Source organism: Falco peregrinus, chromosome 4 (assembly GCF_023634155.1).
Source record: "Falco peregrinus isolate bFalPer1 chromosome 4, bFalPer1.pri, whole genome shotgun sequence".
Taxonomy (NCBI): Eukaryota; Metazoa; Chordata; class Aves; order Falconiformes; family Falconidae; genus Falco; species Falco peregrinus.
The window spans coordinates 63,766,209-63,784,876 of NC_073724.1; the positions used below are offsets into that span (position 1 = coordinate 63,766,209).

At 39.0% G+C, this 18,668-nt stretch overlaps 1 protein-coding gene across 3 annotated transcripts in view; it reads left to right on the top strand.

Moving 5' to 3' along the window:
* NALCN (sodium leak channel, non-selective) overlaps positions 1–18,668 on the top strand; it is a 250,021-nt gene that overhangs the window by 111,062 nt on the left and 120,291 nt on the right. For all 3 annotated transcript variants that reach the window (XM_055802381.1, XM_055802380.1, XM_055802382.1), the window contains exon 11: positions 15,018–15,149. In XM_055802381.1, the coding sequence (XP_055658356.1) occupies positions 15,018–15,149 (132 nt within the window). The remainder of the gene's footprint in view (positions 1–15,017; positions 15,150–18,668) is intronic.

The following is an 18,668-nucleotide window of genomic DNA, read 5'->3' on the forward strand; positions in this document are numbered from 1 at the left end:
AAGAGTTACTGTGTTGTTCATTCAATCACCCAACTAAGTTTTAGTTGATACTCAACTGTATTTGGAAAGGTGAGCTTCAGAATAACCAGAAGGCTGCAGTCTCCTGTGTCTTATGACTCCAGCCTCTCCAAGAGATTTACAAAACAGGATTCCTGTAGGCTCCAGTCCAAATCCAACCTTAATATCATTACTGTTTTAGAAAGTGGGGAAATAATTTTTTGTGCTGCCACCTGTGAGAAGGGAGCAATTATAAAATGTACAAATCTTTGACCTTAGAATCAATGCATTTTCATTCTGAAATGCAACTGTATTTCTTCCAAGCCGCATTAGTCTGGGTTGCCATATCCCTTTGGTTAGACAAGTCTACACCATTAGTCCTACCTTAGTGAAGGGAAGAGGGATATCACAGCTTGACTGCTGTAAAAGTAGTCTAGCTGGTGAAGTTAGAGAACAGGAGCTTTGTAAGAAAAAAGAAGTATATGGGAAATCACTGCCCCTAGCCATCCAGATTAATGGCAAAGTCTCTGATTAGCTCTGCTATCCCACTGGTCAAAGCAATAGAGCCTGTAAGTTGTCTGCAGTTTCCAGCACTACTTCAGTTAGGCAGAAATACTCCAATGATTCTCTTCTGTATGTTAAATTTTGTTTGAATGGAAGCTGCTTAATTAGAAAGTAGGTTTTAAGTGCAAAAAATACTTTTTTCCTTCTAATTATTCATCTGATCACTTCTTTAATGGAGCATTTGATTTATTTCAAAGTAATCTCTGCTTTTATATGTAAATCACAAGTCTGAGCGTGTGGTAGTTAAATTATGCAAGGGAAATGCAAGGAAAAACTGTTCTAATCAAAAGGTGGAAATTCCGTTAAAGTGTTTGGTATTTATTTATATAGCCAAGTAACTCATTTTAGAAAAAAAAGAATTCTAAAAAAGAGGTTTTCTGTAGTGTACCACTGTAGGTATTTTCCTTATGTTTTCTATCACGTACCTGACTAGCTATTTCTGAATGGTCTGAGCCTTCTAGTATGAAGCAGATACATGTACATGTTTTGAATATTATCAACTGAATTTAATTACATTACCAATTTCCTGACATAAAAACTTCTCCCACAAAGTGAAGTTTTTGTTGCCTCATTCAGGCACACGGGAAGTGTAGAAGTTTTAAAGACCCGAAGCAAAGGCATTTTGAAGGAGGTAGCTATTGCTGATCTGAACTATATTGTACACCATGTTCCCAAGACAAGTACAGTACATATGGTAACGGAGAAGATTAATGTACTCTGTTAGGCAAAGTGGTGCAGTCAGAAACCAAATAATCGATACAAATGGCCAGTCTGACCCAGGAAAAGATTTTCATTAATTCTAGGTAGAGTTGTCTTAATTACCTAAAGCACACATTTGGCAGTGTTTGGTTCAGAAGCAAAGCTATCAAAGAACTGAAGTATTCTACTACTTCTAATGCAGATCAAGTACTTCTGTAAGTTTTAAACAGCTCAACAATGCAAGAGTTTTGAAAAAGCACTGAAAATTTAGCTCAGCCTTCTAAAGAATTTCAAAGCACACTTGCTGTAATACTAAGTACTAAGATAAAAAGCTGCAATAAGAACTAAGATAAGGTAAGGAGCTCTAGTTGATCATAAAACTTCTCCATGAAGGAGGGGGTTTTTTTACTGTCATTGCTGGGAAATACAATAATAGTAAAAAGAAAATCCACTACAAAAAAATGTTTCCTTCCTTGAGCAATTGCTTTGTTAGAGTCTCATTTTGCGAGTTTTCATGCCACTTGGAAATACGGGCAGCAGGATGTCCAAAGAGAGAATGGAATGCTCCCACGCGTATATTTTGATGTTAGAAGTCATTTAGGAGGACATAGACTATACTTGAAGCATTTGGATTTCATTTTTTGGTTTTTTTGCCATCACTTCCTCAAACTAAAGAAAATTGTTCCCCTTCTTTTTTAACTTGTTTTGTTTTTCTTTTCTGTTAAAAAGTCAGCTTGTTAGTGCTTTCTCATTATGTAAGAAGCAAGAATTAGATGGTAATTCAAAATAGTGCTTCATCCTTGTACAAGATGTTTCTGGCAAATACTCAGTTTCTGCTTATCCTATATTGCTGTGTATGCTGTTTTCTCATGAGCTTAAAGGAACTAGAAGATATGCCCTGAAGCCTTCCTAACAGCAGAATTTATGTTTCCAGTACTCCAACTCGTTCTGGGTAGTGTCAGCTTTCTTCTGCCCTCTGTCGCTGTAAACTGTCAGCAAAACACCCACATAAGAGGGTGGGTTAAAGCACACGTGTACAGCACTGAGCTTGGGTTCCCCCTGAAGAGCCATTTCTTCTACAGAGTATATGGAGAATTAGTAGATACCAACTTGGATCTGAGCAACTTGCTCATTGGTGTTCACACAGCAATGCAGTCACACTGAAACTGAATCTGTGCTAAATACTTGAGAAGGTGCTTTAAACTGTGAGAAGGCAAATAGAGAAGAGCAGGCAGTGTATTTAGCTCCTCTAGCTCAGCTGTACCTGTCTTGGTACATGGTAATGCTGTGTTCTGGAAATAATACCAAGAATGCTGAAAGATTTCATGGTGATCCTGAATAAGCACCAATTGAAGTGTGTGGTGCAATACTTGCATTACGGTCTGTTGCCCTTTCAGCTCACGAGCTACTCATTATCTTGAGAGCAATGTTTTCCTTCATATGTATAAAGCAGCTAGTAAATCTACACTACTGCAATAACACAAAAAGTAAAAAGAACACTTTTCTAATTATTTGAGAAATGAAAGGCCAAAGAAAAGAGAGACAGTGAAAATGGCTGATGCACGTATGGTTAATAAATGACATTTCAAAGCCATGCTTCTTGAATTGAAATGTAAGTGAAAAAGTAGCCTATTGAAGCAATTTCAGGGAGGCCTTCCAGGTGAGGTCTTCAAAGACATATAATTCAAGGAACAGGTATTAACTGGAAATTGTTGGAAGTGAGTTTCCTAGAGCTGTAAAAGGGAAAAGTTATGGAAATTTTTAAGGCATGGAAAAAAATAACAGCACAGGTAGGTTCCAGATTCTTTCCATCCTCACTCACTTTCCCTGCAGTTTGAGGGAAAGTTGAAGCACATGTACTAATCAATTACTTGTCAAAAATTTATTTAATGTGTTTCTGAAGGAGTGAGCAATATATTATGTACCACAGCTCATACATGGTACAGCTTTTGAATAGCAAATGGATTTAGCATTAGCAATGGAGCTGTCCTGCTGCACAGTAAGCATGACATTATTGTGTTTTTTTCCTTTTGTGGTTAACATATTTTCAAAATGAAAATTTACAAACATGGGAAATGTCAACATTGTTGACATACATGAAATAGAAGATTGTATCTAGAGGGTTCAGCAACAATATGTAAATACCGACAATGGTATAACACAGATACTGAATCAGCTTGAGTTTTCAGAGGAAAACTTAGAAAATGTAGATTAAGAGTGTCAGATGCATCCATTATAAGGTGATGATGGAGAACAACATCACAAATCAGCTAGAAATTTGGCCTACCCTAAGTGTGTGTATATATACATATAAGTATGTGCATGCATAGATTTTTTTATATATTTATGTATATATGGTGTGTTAATCTGTAATGTGACCAGGTGTTTGGGTCTGTAACTCTTCCTGTTACATTCCTGAGGTTAAATGCATTTACCGTTGTGATTTTAAAGTAGTTCAGATATCTAGGCTGCTTCTAAGACATCAGTGACAACTGACATTTTAGAGTATTTTTATTGTGAGAGGAAAAGAACTTGTAGACTTTCCTTTTGAAAGTACTATGGGGCTAAGGAGCATGCTAATCCACATAGGAAAGGTAGGTGATTCATCACACCTTAGTAAAGGACAGGGTCTACTTCAGCCCTACAGCTTAGATAAAGTCACTAGATATAAATAAAAAATATTTTGGCCTATTTCATTTCAGGTTTTATGCAATAATTATTTTGACTCGTATTCTGAATTGAACTGTGTTGCAGCGTTTAGGGAAGAGTTAAATCTGTATTCGTATTATTTGGGTTCTGGTTTGCATTTCATAGTATGTAGCTTTAAGAAAATTACTGCCGAGGTGATGATATACTTACTAACAGTTCTAAAATCTGGAGGGTAGGTAACAATCTCTATGCATTATTGTTATCATGAACAATTTAAGTAGTATTTTTAGGTTTCTTTTATGTTGCAGCTGCTGCTCTTCATTTCTCTAAGTCAGATTGCAGTCACTGAAAGGCTGCTTACTTCCTCTCTATCTTCTTGCAAAGAAAATGACATATCTGCACTAGCTGATTTATAAACTGGTGAGGAGGAGATTCATTTAGTTTCAAAGAAGCCATTATTTCATGGATTTTCAGGGCAAAAGATTCACCATTTTCAACTGTTCTCTTAGAAGTTTGTGGGAGGAGAAAAGTGGCTACTGTCAGTAAGAGGCGTACAGGAGTGTATCTATACTGCTACTTTATTCTGTTGTTGCAGGGTGTGAATTAACAGGATGCAGCTAGTCTGAAGGAGGCATATACAACACTTACTCTTTAGCCCTACAGCAGAAATAGGGCTTTAGCTATCAAATCCAGGATGTAAGGAAAGAAAAGTATCTAATTTCTGCCAGAAACTTTTGCTTTTAAAGCTTGGTTACTCTTAAAAGTCCTATCTTATAGTTTGTCATTTCTCTTCAATAATCTTCCTATGGTTATTTCCATTCATTGACTTCCTAGGTGTGTATTTTCTCGTTCTTCCTGTGTTACTGACTTTACTTTGTTCCTTTGTTCAGAATACAGCTTGCCTTTTCGAAGTAGTTTTTTATTTTTAAATTGAAATTCACTACGGAAAAAGACTGGAGAGTCTGGTACAATACAACAGGTTCACAAATTGCTTGTATGTTCAAATATTACAGAGACATGTAGACTATTGGAAGACAGTCCTTGGCAACTACTGATTTCTGTGTGATTTTTGCTATAAATAATCTGAAAATTGCATTTGTTGCTTTAAAAAACCTACGGTGATAGCATGAAAAGCAGGACCCTGCTTACATATCGGAGCACATATTTGCATGTCCTGAAATGTTGCCATTATTCAGTAATAGCCCCATTTCCAGTTTGTTTTGATGCTGCATAGTAGGAGGCCCTGTAAAAACACAGTTAGATACAGTGCCTGCCTTGAGTTTTAAATATTAATCAGATGAGGTAGAAGGTGGAAAGAGAAGCACAGCAAACTATGTAGAGTATTTCTTAAGCTAGGACAGTTTACTCTCTATACTGCTCTTTCTGCAAGGCCCGTGTCACCTCAGCTGCAGCCAGATAACATATATAGAAGGGTTTCCAACTGCACAATTTAAAACTTGCAAGAGTTATGATGTTTGGTTTTTGGGGAGAGTTGTGCTTCCTTGAATATCCCTATAGCTTCTGTATTATCTCCTTCAACTGGTAACAAAGGTTCTCTATGCTATGGTGATCTTAAAGTAACGAGTGTCCAAGGAGATTTTTCACTGAACTACGGATCTTAAAGAGTCTTTACATTCATCTCTACTACATCACTACGAAGAGTTTCTCTGCCATCGTAAAGAATGTTAAAGCAAGTCCCTATAGCCCAAATTGGTGAAGAATCAGTCACTGCACTGGGACAGGCAGCCTGTACTGAAAAGGCAAGACTGCCTCCTTGTCATCACCAAAGTTAGTAACATCTGAGCTGCGACTACTAAATTATTTTCTTTGCAGTGTCTAAAAGCTACCCCTTTCAGCATCTTCAAAACTCACTCTTACCTTGTTTCCTCAGTGAGGTTGCATTGCTTGAATTCATCTAGCATCTGGAAGTTCCTCTCAAATACAGTAGATGATATCCCAGATTTACAACATTTTTTTAATGTCCCACACTGATATGTAACTGCATCAATCTAGGATATTAAAAAGCTTGTTCCCTTAAAATTTGTGGTTAATGCTTAATAATTTTAGGAAATGTTCAGATTGCAGAGCTTGAGAATAATTTGCTAAATTCTCCATACATGCATATCGTTGTCAGGCAGTCATAAAGTAAGTTGAAAGGAAAATGGTTTATAGAAAATTAGTTACACAGCTTGTAAAATGCTCTACAATGTTCTGCAAACAAAAGGGAAAATTTCCTGCAATTTCACAATTTTGTACTTGTTCAGATGGCCATTAACCAACAAGATGAAAATCAAATTTATCCTATTCATGCTATGAATTCTCTATGATTAGCAGTGTATAGAATGTGATTTTCTAAAGCTCTTTTCATAGTCAAGGTATCTTCAAGCACTTTGTTAAAAAAAAAGAAAAAAAAAAGACAAAATAAACACAAGTATACTAAAAGTGTGTAGGATTAAAAAACTTGCCCTTTTCTTAAGGCCAAGATCAAATATTTGCTCAGTGACTCTTAGAAATCATAGAATCACTTTAGGTTGGAAAAGACACTTTAGATCATCGAGTCCAACCGTTAACCCAGCACTGCCAACTCTACCACTGAACTGTGTCCCTAAGTGCCACATCTACATGTCTCTTACACACCTCCAGGGGACTCCACCACTTCCCTGGGCAACCTGTTCCAGGGCTTGACAACCCTTCTGGTGAAGAAATTTTTCCTGATACCCAGTGAAAAACTCCCCTGGCACAACTTGAGGCCATTTCCTCTCATCCCATCGCTTGTTACTTGGGAGAAGACCCCAGCACCCACCTTGCTGTTGTCTCTTGCTACAAACCTTACTTCTTCAGTTGTCCACAGGAGCATTGGTAATAGGTTTTTGCTAATTCTTAGGCAGGACATTACACTATTGACTTGGTAAGTCAGGCCCAAACAGGGCCTCGGAATCTCGGTATTTTACTCAGAGATCATACCTCTTGTACCCTGTGAATATACAAATGTCTGCTCTCTTCTTTCCTAGCACAAGGTTCTGCATGAGTTGAAACCCTCACACTGCCTGTGGAGTATGTTAATCCTCTGTGGACTATTTACAGATTTCCAGTCAAGTTTCTCCCTTTTCTCTTTCTTTGTGGTGAATTAGGCAGTTACGCTTTTTTGGTTCATGTAAAATTTTTTTAAACAAGTCCTTTTTTGCTATTTTAGTTCAGTCACACACATCACCCTCAGCTTTTCAAGCTTTGTTGTAGTTAAGGCTGTACAATAGACATGTAGCTACAAAATCATGTCGGATCTTAGAAGTCAAGGATTTTTTGCTATTTCTAGTCTTGTTCCAGGACCAGTACCTTATAATAATTTTGGAGGCATGTGATGTCTCCAGTTTCAACATCAAATCCAGAGTGACTGCTGTGTTACTTCCTTAGTGGTGTAAATCCTATTCAAACAACTTAAACTGGCCCTGCTGTGTAATACCCGTGGTCCCTTTATATGTATTTAGAAGCTGTGGGCCAAGCCCTGAAGAAATGGCCAAAAAGAGTGAGAATTTACTTATAATACATTTTCATATTTTATTTGACTTACTGTATTCTGTGCTGCTGTAATGAGCTTGAGTCATGCTTTGTTAGCTCTTCTGAACGAGGGTTCTGTATTCTGTGATACTCACATGACTGCAGCTAATGGGGCTTTAAGAAATTGTCAGGTACGGTAAGATTTGGAGTACAGTTACAGAACGTACCAGCACTACACGTTGTGGTGGCAATGTGCACAGAAATGAGCTGGGAGTCATATTTACCTTCATGCTGCTGCAGTGGTTGAATCTAGGCTGCAGCAAGCCCAGAAGTAAAAAAAGACTGGAGTAGCACAAATGTAACCTTTTCAGTTGTGATAACTACTTTAAAATATCATCCAACTCTTTTGTACACATCTAAATAACCTTAACAAATCAAAATGTACTCTAGTTACCAGAAAGGGTGGTCTTCCCCTAGGCATGTGTAGATATAAGTAGAAATATCCTACAACATCATTCTAGCAATGGGTATAACATTTACCACAATAATAATGTAGCCAGTATAAAGCCTTTAAACAGTGTAACTGGGAGCCTGGCTGGAATATTTTAGCAGGACCTAGCTTCCTTAGGCCAATAGCAAAAGCTAATGAAATTAAAAGGGAGTAAGCAGCTTGCTGGAGCCATGCTATTAAAACATGGAGGAGGAGATGCTAACGTTTTATGAAGTGTTAAAAATGTATCTACAATATAAAGAGATACAGATACAACTATTTTTCCTGTTGAAGAATACACAATTCAAGAGTATCAAAATTGGGAAAAAAGCTGCTTACCCATATAGTGATTATGAAAGTCTTTTAGCTAAATGATGTTTACACTGTTCATTAATTGGTTTCATACTTTTGAGAGCTACCCTGCCAGTTTGACAATTATGCACTCTAAGCTTTTTACACACTAAATGGCCAAAATAAGAAGAGGTTTTCTGCATATCAGATCCTCACCATGTATTGCTCAGTACTAATAAGCTTGAGGGCTTTGTTGGTAATTTTTTATTCTTCAAGGTAGTTTTTCCTCTTTTTTTTTTTTTTAATGATTATTACTGTTATTTAGACCATCACCCAGAGTGTTAAGTACTGTCAAATGCAGTCTGAATTTCCATAGGTCTGAAATAAACCACTGAGCTCCTTTTTCCAGGTTTTGCATTGTAATATTGAACATTACCAGCTTCGTCAGTTTTGAGCTAGTAATATCAGGGTGACATGGCCCATGTGTTATTTTATTATTATGCCTGTCAGACCCTAGAAGTTTGCAATGCTTACCATCTTGCTTAGTAAGCAAAGTCTATTATGGACTTGAAACAAAAATCCCACATAAAGGATGGTGGTGCAAGGAGTGACCCGATGTACATATCAGACCCCCAAAAGGGGTTTAGCATTAGGAAAATCATCTTTATTCTTGTTTGCTTAGTGACTGCATTTTGCATGGACCACTGCCTTCCTGAGCCAGGGTCTGTGTGGCTCTGACTGTGTAAGGTGGCAGCTGCTGTGGATTTTGTCCAGGGTAGCAAGCTAGAAAAGGCAAATTTATGTCACTCATTCTTCCTCTGCTGTGCAGGAAGGTGGAAGGAGTATTAAAGCAATGTACCCCATTTTGATGCTCCTGGAGGGACAAAAGACTGCTTTAGTCTGTGCATGATAATGCTCCGTAAGGGTAGTTGACCCAGGTAGTCTCCACCTGTCAGCAATTGCAGTATCATTGCTTACTTAAGCTTTTGGGTGAATCGGGTTATTATGTATAATTTTTCATTTCAAGTTCCTCAGCTGTACCAAGCACATCCCTAATGTTAAATAAATGAGCAGTGGTTTAGAAGTTTTTTCTGTTTTCATGAAATTCCCTCTGGGCACAAAGCAAATAAATCCTGAAGTCCTTTGTGCATTTCCAAACACTGAAAGATTTTGGATCATTAATAGTTTGTTATATATTGGGTTTATGGCCATTGCATCTTTAAGGCATTGTGCCATCCACATTCTTCACAGCGTCCTGGACACTGAGAATTGTCATCCTGCGTGAAGCCAGATGCCAGCATTAGAAGTGAATCATAGTAAATGTAAGACATTCATCAGTGTTGTAGTTGATTGATGGCAGCAACAGGGCATTTCACTTGAGACTACTTCAACACGGCTAATCTTAAGTCCAATTTAATATTAGACACAATTTTCCCATCCTGCAACTGGCTGACAGCAACATCAGAACATTTCTTTCATCTTATTCCTACGCAGTTTAAGAAACACACATCCAAGGGCTGAAAAAGGTCGATAAATTAAACAAGAACAAAAATTGGCATTACATCTCTTCTTTCAAGTTTGCACAGAGAATTTTCCACGGCTGTGTGCTCTGAGAAGGGCTGTAATCCAAATGAAACACTGCTGATCCAGTGATCCAAAATGATTTTTAAGGTTTGGGCAAGTGCTGTGGGCTAAATTCAGCTTTCGTTTAGACTTCGTTCCAAATACAGAAACATGTAAAGAGACGGTGAGCTCTCATGGTCAGACATTACAGCAGAGGTGCAGCTGAACTCTTTCAAGGGTACAAATCCAAATTAAAATTCTGTGAAGCAGAAAGAACAAACCAAGACAGATTAAAGTAGGGGAAAGTTGGGCACAGTAGGTGTGTGGGCTAGAGCACTGTGATTGATCTCCTAAGGATATTGCAGCTTGTCTGAGAAGCCAACAGGAAAGCTGCTTATCAGACCTAGCATTCATGACAAGTGAGCAGCTAGATTCTGACATGCTGTAGAAAAAATTAAGAAACACAGATGCCAATCTGGCCCTCATAAGAAGGCCAGTCCTAGGATTTTAAAGTAATGAATTTCTTTTTTGGGTGTCCTCAGCACAGTGGTTTTGCTGTGCAGGTGCATTTACTTCTATACCTCCACGCTGCTGGTCCTGTGGGCTTTCTCTCTGCCAGCAACTAGGTGCGTTTCACATTGCCTGCCACAGCCATCTCCTAATTTGCTGCCTCAACCAGCTGTTCCTGCCTTTATGTACCCTGTGCCTAGCTTGTGTCCTGTCTGAACCTCCCTCCTTACTGTCTGGGTGTTGAATTGTGGTATGCCAACATAATACTCCTTGTTAGCTAAAGAGTCTCCGTTCAGTTGGGAAGGCAACTTTTAGTAATTGGCAAGAAGCTTTATTGAATTTTACTGAATCATACAACAATTAGGATATTATTTATGTTATTGTCATTTATTTTCCAGCATTAAATATACCACTGGAAAATCTTTTTATGGGTGTCCAAAGGTATGGACTGTATGAGAAAGTATGCATGTATGTAGATGTATACCGGGGTGGTTTATGCATTTTTGTTCTTCCTGTATTATCATTTTGCTTCCCTGTTGTTTTCTGTGAAGAGAGAGAAAAGTGCATTTTACAGCCTCACTTACTAGTTTCTTTTAGCAAGTTCTTTTGCAATTGAGGCAGAATACTTTGTTACTATGAAGGAAGTTTTGACACTGGTAAAAATACAGCGTAAAATATGCAGAGAGATGTAACTGTCTGTTTAGATCTTGTGTGAAACAGAAATGTAATGGATACCATGCTACCTGTTGTGAATCACACCACTGACAACAATGCATGATGGACGCCAGTAGCCCTGTCTTTAATTATTGTATTCTTATAGCTTGCCTTGTGGATTAAAGATGACAGCAAGATTTCATTTAGCCATTCTGTTTTGGTGACTTCACTGTGCTTTAGGCATTGTTTTCAAGCCAGGTGTGTTCTGTAAATTTCTGACTCTCAGAAATTCATGTCCTAAGCCCCCCTTTCCAGGTTGGAATATACAACCATTTTATGCCACTACGGTCAAAACGAAGCCAGCTCGCATAAGGGTTGAGCTGTCTTCTGTCTGCAGTGCTATCACTGATCCACCCAAGAAGTCCAGATGTTGAGGCAAGGGGCAGTCCTAACAGCTGAATGCTTGTAAATATGTGCTTAGTCTCCACTCAGCTTCAATTTAAGCAAACTGCCTTAAAACACCAGTGGAATTCAACAGGGGATGAGTTCTGTATACAGGTGCAAGACTTTGCTAAGGGCCTGGACAAGGGCTTATGCCTTATTATCTAATAATTTGATCACAGTATTATGAAGAGTAGCTTGGTCAAGATCCTGAGCTCCAAGCAGGGTAAAACAAAAAGTGTAAATGTGGACAATTCTTTATCAGTGTTAACAACAACAGCTCACTAAAGACTCAGATAATATTTTACAACTGTATATATGAATTTTCTAACACATTAATGTACCTTTACAAATGTAAAAATGTGTGTTACTTAATTTTTGTATTCTCCTATAACATCTTCACGTTCACAGGCCCTAGTTCTCCTGGCGCAATTTAACCACTCTGATATCTGCTAGAAGGGCAACACAGCAGGAGACAATCCAGATTTCTGGATTGCCGTGATGGTAACTTCCTAACACATGTGAGCTGATGAGGGCAGTGTTATGGCTGGACCTCATACTCACAAGCAAGGAAGAACTGGTCAGGTTGTGAGGTTCAGGAGCAGCCTTGGTTTCAATGACCATGAGGTTGTGGATGGAACAAAGCCAGAAGACAGGAACACAACCCTGGTGTTCAGGAAAGCAGACTTCTTCATGTTCAGCTGTTTGCTTGGAAGTATCCCTTGAGATACAGCCCTAGAGGTAAAAGGGTTCCAAAGAATTGGTTGATTTTCAAGGATCTCCTCCTCCAAGCTCAAAAATGGTCCCCTTCCAAGTTCAGGAAATGAAGCAAATGTGGCAGGAGGTCCATATGGATGAACAAGTAACTCTGGAATAAACTCAAAAATAAAAAGGAAGCATACAAGGGATTGAATCAGGGGCAGATGGCCCAGAAGGAATACAATGATTCTGTCTGTCTGAGAGTAGAGAGATAAGGTTAGGAAAGCCAGACTCCTCATAGAGTTGAATCTGCCAAGGGGCATGGATGGCAACAGGAAGGGCTTCTACAGATGTAAGAGCTGTAAAAGGAAGACTAGTAAAAATGTAGGCGTGCTGTTGAATGGGTTAGGGGACGTGATGACATGGAAGTGGTTGAGGTACTCAATGCCTTTTTCACACCCATCTTGATGAGTAAGACTGACCTTCAAGAATTCCAAGCCCCTGAGATTTGTGAGAAAGTCTGGAGCCATGATGACTTATTCTTGGTGGAAGAGGATCGCATTAAGAAACATTTAAACAAACTGGACGTAATGATGTCTATGGGATCTGATGGGATGAACCCATGATTGCTAAGGGAGCTGGCCAATGTTACTGCAAGGCCAGTCTTGATTCAACAACACCCTCTTCAATGATCCGGATGATGGCACAGAGTGCACCTTCGACAAGTTTGCAAATGATAGAAAACTGGGAGGAATGGCTGATACACCAGAGGGTTGGCTGCCTCTCAGAGGGACCTTGATAGGCTAGGGAACTGATCACACAGGAACCCTTATGTTCAACAGAGGGAAAACCAAAGTCCTACACCAAAGAAGGAATAACTGCATGCACCAGTACAGGCTTGGTACCAACCCCCTGCAGTGTAGCAGAAAAGGCCTTGGGGACCCTGGTGGACAACAAGTTGAATATGAGCCAGCCATGTACTCTTGAGACAAGGCCAACAACTCTCAGGGCAGAACTAGGAAGAGCATTCCCAGCATACTGGGGGAGGTGATCCTCCTCTACTCAAGTCTGGTGGGGCCATCAGGGGTGTTGTGTCCAATTTGGGGCTCCTCAGTATGAGAATGATGTGGACATACTGGACTGAGTCTAGCAGAGGGCTGCAAAGATGATGAAGAGGCTGGGGCATCTTTTATATGAGGAGAGACTAAGAAAGCTGCAGCTGTTTAGCCTGGAGAAAATAAAACTCAGGAGGAGACCTTATCAGTATGGAAAAGTACCTCATGTGAGGAAGTAAAGAACATGGAGCCAGGGTCTTAATCAGTAGTGTCTCATAATAGCATAAAAGGCAACAGGCACAAGCTGAGACACCGAGGAATTCCATTGAAACATGAGAGAAAACTTTTTCACTGTAAAAATACAGGACGAGGTTGCCCAGGCAGGTTGTGGAGTTTCCAGACTTGGAGATACTCAAAACTTGACTGGATGTGGTTCTGAGCAACCTTCTGTAAGCGACGCTGCCTTGAGCACAGGGGTTGGGCTAGGTGATCTCAAGAGGCCCTTCTGATCTCAGGGATTTCATCATCTTATTTTTCTTATGTCTCACACTGGGACAATGTCTTAGTTTTAACATCTGTACACAAGAAAACACTTTCACTGTGAAGGTGGTCAAACAGCAGTGGGACAGGTTGCACAAGCAGGTTGTGGAGTCTGCATCTGTTGAGATATTTAAACTCTTACGGGACACAGTCCTGGAATACCTGCTCTAGCTGACTTTGCTGGAGCAGGCAGGGGAAGACCAGATAATCTCAAGAGGTGCCTTCCAAACTAAATACTTATGTGATTCTGTGAATATAAACCAGTACAGACACACTAAGTCTTTAGGAAGAAATTTAGAAGAGGCAGAGTTCTTCTATATTTTGAGTTATATTTTTCCTGGCACTTTTATAGATAAAATCAGGAGCAGATGAAAATGGCCTTTACCCAATGTGAACACAATTTAAATCTACAGACAAACACAAAGAACCATAATGTTGCACAACTTGCATTTGCAAATAAGCATTAAAGACATAAACTGTGAAAGATTACTTGTGAAAGATACTTACTTGTGAAAGATTGTAAAAAGTATCGATATTAGTGACCACTCATTCAATGATGCTTTAGTGTAGAACAATGCTCCATTCTCTGTGTTTGAAGCTAGGTTCTACTGGAACAATTGTGGCTTACCCAGTGAGGGTAGTGGTTACCTTAAATTGTAAGTCCATGCTCTTTGTGGTGGAGGCCTAGAAGTTAGTTCTTTGAACTTCTGGCATACCTTTTACCACTACTGTTTTGGCAACTCACAGATGTAAAGTCCTGGCCAGTGCTGCGTGCCTCCATTTCTCTTTTCTTCTGTGGGATTGCAGCAGCAGTGACACAAAGCATTAAGTGCACAGATACATGAATTACCTGTGAATTACTTCACGGTTCGTTGGACCAGATGTGCATAACTACTATATGTAGATATGTTGTATACTTTTAGGCAACAGTTTGACATCAGATGAATCTCTTATCACTTGTCATTCTTGAGTAAAAGCAATGCACAAGGTAGAATTGATGTTACTTGTCCCTGAACATTAAGATCTGCATGAACAAATCATAATGAGGGAATATTAACCAAGGGCAACTGAATAGATAGAAGTACGGTTTATGCTTTAAAAACATACTAAAGCAATGGATATCATATGAAATGATAAACCTTCACTTAGAAGTCAATTGGCAAATAAAACCCTGAAAAGTAAAAAAATCCACCAACTTACACATACAAACCAGTTGAAGCAATATATCAGAAGTATAAGTTTTCTTATTTTAAAGCGTAGTAAGTTAGAATCATGTAAAGAAGCTGATTATGTTTTAACAGTGTAATAAAACTTAATAATGTGTGTGGTTTAGCTCATTTTGTTGATAAAATTTTCTTTTTCTTTTGCAGAAAATGATGAGGTCATCTGTGTTCCATATGTTCATACTAAGCATGGTGGCTGTAGATGTGATTGTCGCTGCTAGTAACTACTACAAAGGAGAAAACTTCAAGAGACAATACGATGAATTTTACCTAGCTGAGGTGAGTGTAATGAAATGGCTATCTGGATATTTTTCAAGATAAGCTAAAGTAGAAAATGTGAATGTCAAGCACATTTTAGTATGTAATTTTTTTATTCCCTTAAGCATTCCGAGAATTCTGTGCTAACTTGTTCCTCAGTCTGACAGTGGCTGACAGCCCTATCTTACAACCTTTTGAAAGGTAATTTCCTCAAACAAAATGTCAGTGGTAATGAGCTCAGGCTTAAGTATAGCATCTGCAAGCAATGCGTGGCTGCTGAGTTGCTATCTTTCTCTAGAAGGAATGTAACATCCAGAAGAATTTAACTTTAAAAAAATGACAAAACACTGTCTTTACAGAGTAGAGTACTTCTTCCTAAATCATCTTTATTCAACATACACTTAGCTGCAAGAAGGTCCTTAAGCATAACCAAAATAGTGTCGCAAATAGCCTGACTTTGGCAACTTCAAGAGCATACTGTAAAAAAAAAAAAAAAACATTTATCCAGTCATTAATTTGGTGAAGGAGGAGGTTGCGCTCCTGAACCAGTGAAATGGAGGTAAAAAGTTTCTTTGCAAGTGGCATTCTGGCAGGGACCCTGACTGACTTATTAGCTGGTCAAGGATTTTACTGTAGGGCGTGCACTAGAGATGCCAGAACCTTGGCTACATGTCTTTTTAGTGGTTTTTAGTACTGCTTAATTCAGTATTAAAAAAATTAAAAAAGAATGTAACACTTTGATACTAACGTACAGGCATAGATTTAAATAGATAACTTGTTTTTCCTGACTCGAGTGAAATCAGTATTGTAACATTCTTTATTAAAAATAGTTCCGTGAGCACTGTTAGTTGTCACTTTATCTGAGTATAAAGCCACCAGTGCTGAAATTCACCAAGATCAGTTCTCTGACAGTGTTGATCACGGTTGCCTGGATTTGACACGTCTAGTTTAATGGTTACTGCGGTTTCCCTGGCTTTGATAATTATGCAGTCCTTCTTTGGAGGCAGAGGGGACATCCTTGGGCTAGGGCGCATGATAGCAGTATATTCCTTGTGATTCCTCTGCCATTTTTATTGCCTGGTTGGCAACCAATATACCAATGGCAGAGGATTCACGAGTCAAAAAATTTGGTGATTTGTACTCTTTTTGTTTAAAATGTCTAGATACATTTGAGAGTCAGACTCTAAAGTGCCCAACTTTAAACCCTTTATTCCGTAACATTATGATGCTTTATGAATCTCCCTTTTTAAGGGAGGTTGAGCTGATACTATTTTTTTTAATTTATCTTAGTTTTAGAATATGTATCTGATGTCTTAAAATCTTATGAAGCTGAGACTTCACCAGTTCTGGGACAAAACTGAAAGTTAAAGGTAGCACCAGAGTCCTAAAACCTCAAAAAAGTGCAGACTGGAGAGACATCAGTGCTGTGTCATGCTTTATTGTGTCTCATGCTGCTGGAGATAGCTGTCGTTTGTATGAACACTGAGTAAAGCTGGCCCAGCCAACAATTACAAGAGTAATTGTGAAATGTGTTATCTTTATTTTATCTCAAGTTCTAAGCGTATCCAGAAAACAACATGAACATGCAAGAAGATGATCTTGGGAATAAGTCATTGGAATAAAATGCACAAATACTGGGTTTTCTTATGACATCCCCCACAGATCTGAGGATGTAAGTGAGGACAGGGAAACTCATTTTAGCCTCTGTCGTGGTTTTAACCTGGCAGGCAGCTCAGCCCCACGCAGCTGCTCGTTCACTCTCCCCCAGTAGTGTGGGGAGAGAATCAGAAGAGTAAAAGTGAGAAAACTTGTGGGTTGAGATAAAGACAGTTTAATATGAAAGCAAAAGCCACACACACAAGCAAAGCAAAGCAAGGAATTCATTCACCACTTCCCATGGGCAGGCAGGTGTTCAGCCATCCCCAGGAAAGCCGGGCTCCGTCACGCATAACAGTTACTCGGTAAGACAAAATGCCATCACCTGAACATCCCCCCCTTCTTCTTCCCCCAGATTTATATGCTGAGCACGACATTACATGGTATGGGATGTCCCTTTGGTCAGTTGGGGCCAGCTGTCCCGGCTGTGCCCCCTCCCAGCTTCTTGTGCCCCCCCAGCCTGCTCGCTGGTAGGGTGTGGTGAGAGGCAGAAAAGTCCTTGACCCTGTGCAAGCCTGCTCAGCAGTAGCTAAAACATCCCTGTGTTATCAACACCACTGTTTTAATCACAAACCCACAACAGCACCATACAAACTATAATGAAGAAAATTAACACTGTCCCTGCCAAAACCAGTACAATATCATAGGCCAGAGACAAATAATTAAGTCAGCATTAAAGCCTGGGACCATGAACTTTTTGCAATAGACATTTTTGCTTTATGCCCAGGATACAGGAAGTGGAGCCTGGATTCTTATCAAAATAATATTAATTCTATTTATATTCAAATAGGAAACGCTGCATGTGCTATTTCTATTTTCACACTGAATATATAGTATAATTATGCTTTTATTAATCAGTGCTAGAAACACTCTCTTCACCATCTATTTCAAGTGTAGGGTTTGGGGAGGGGGAGGTTCCAAAGAAATACTTGCCAGAGTTTAATAATTCAAGATGAGTATGGCATGTAAACTAGTGTATTATAAGCCCTCTTAAGCAATGTCCGGTTTTCTTTAAAGATGTATTTTTCTGCTTCTGCGTATCTTAGATTATTGGTTTATTGGTGGGAATGTTGTCAGACATTTTTTTACATTCTACATGTTTACATTTCTAAGTATAGAAGGTAAATTAATCTGGAATACAGAAAGGTATTTTTTTTATTTGTAAGGCATACTTTTGATGTCTGTTTGTCTGGGTTTTTTTATTTGTGATACTTTTACTAGAGACACTATAAAAAAAGCAAGAATAACCCCCTAATATCTTACAGAAGGAGGTATAAAATACAGTATCAGAAGAGCAGAAGAGTAGAAAACATCCTGGGAGAGAGGAGAAATTGATAAGCTGGTGTCATTTCCTACCCAGTTAATTGTGAAACTTGTGCTTTACAGCACAGGGCGTACAGAGAAATTGTTTTTAAGAGCCTTGAAGAGGCTGAATACTCAAACAACGCCTATTATTCCTCAGTGGCTGGTTTGGTTTTCTTGGTGAGGAAGACTAGTTGGAGCAGGACGCACTGCTGTTGCTCTGTATTTTCCATTACACTAGATGCAAAAAGCTTTCCCTTCAGAGGGAGCTGACTTGAGTGGCCAACAGCAATCGGGATTCCCTTTGCTAAAGGAAATGCCTAGGTACATCACAGCAAACATATCTCGCTTTCTGATACATTTTCTAGAAGTCATCTTGGAAGCTGCTGGCTTTAGGAGCAGACATGTCCAATAAAATAGCTCACAGTCCATTTTATGGACCACACATTGTAGTGGCCTAGAACTGTAGAAATACATCCACTTAAATTCAGTAAACAAATCTAAGTGAAGTTATTGAGATACCCGGTGTCAAGAAAAAGAAGTGTATTCGTTGTTGGAAAGAGAAGACAGACTCAAGAGAAA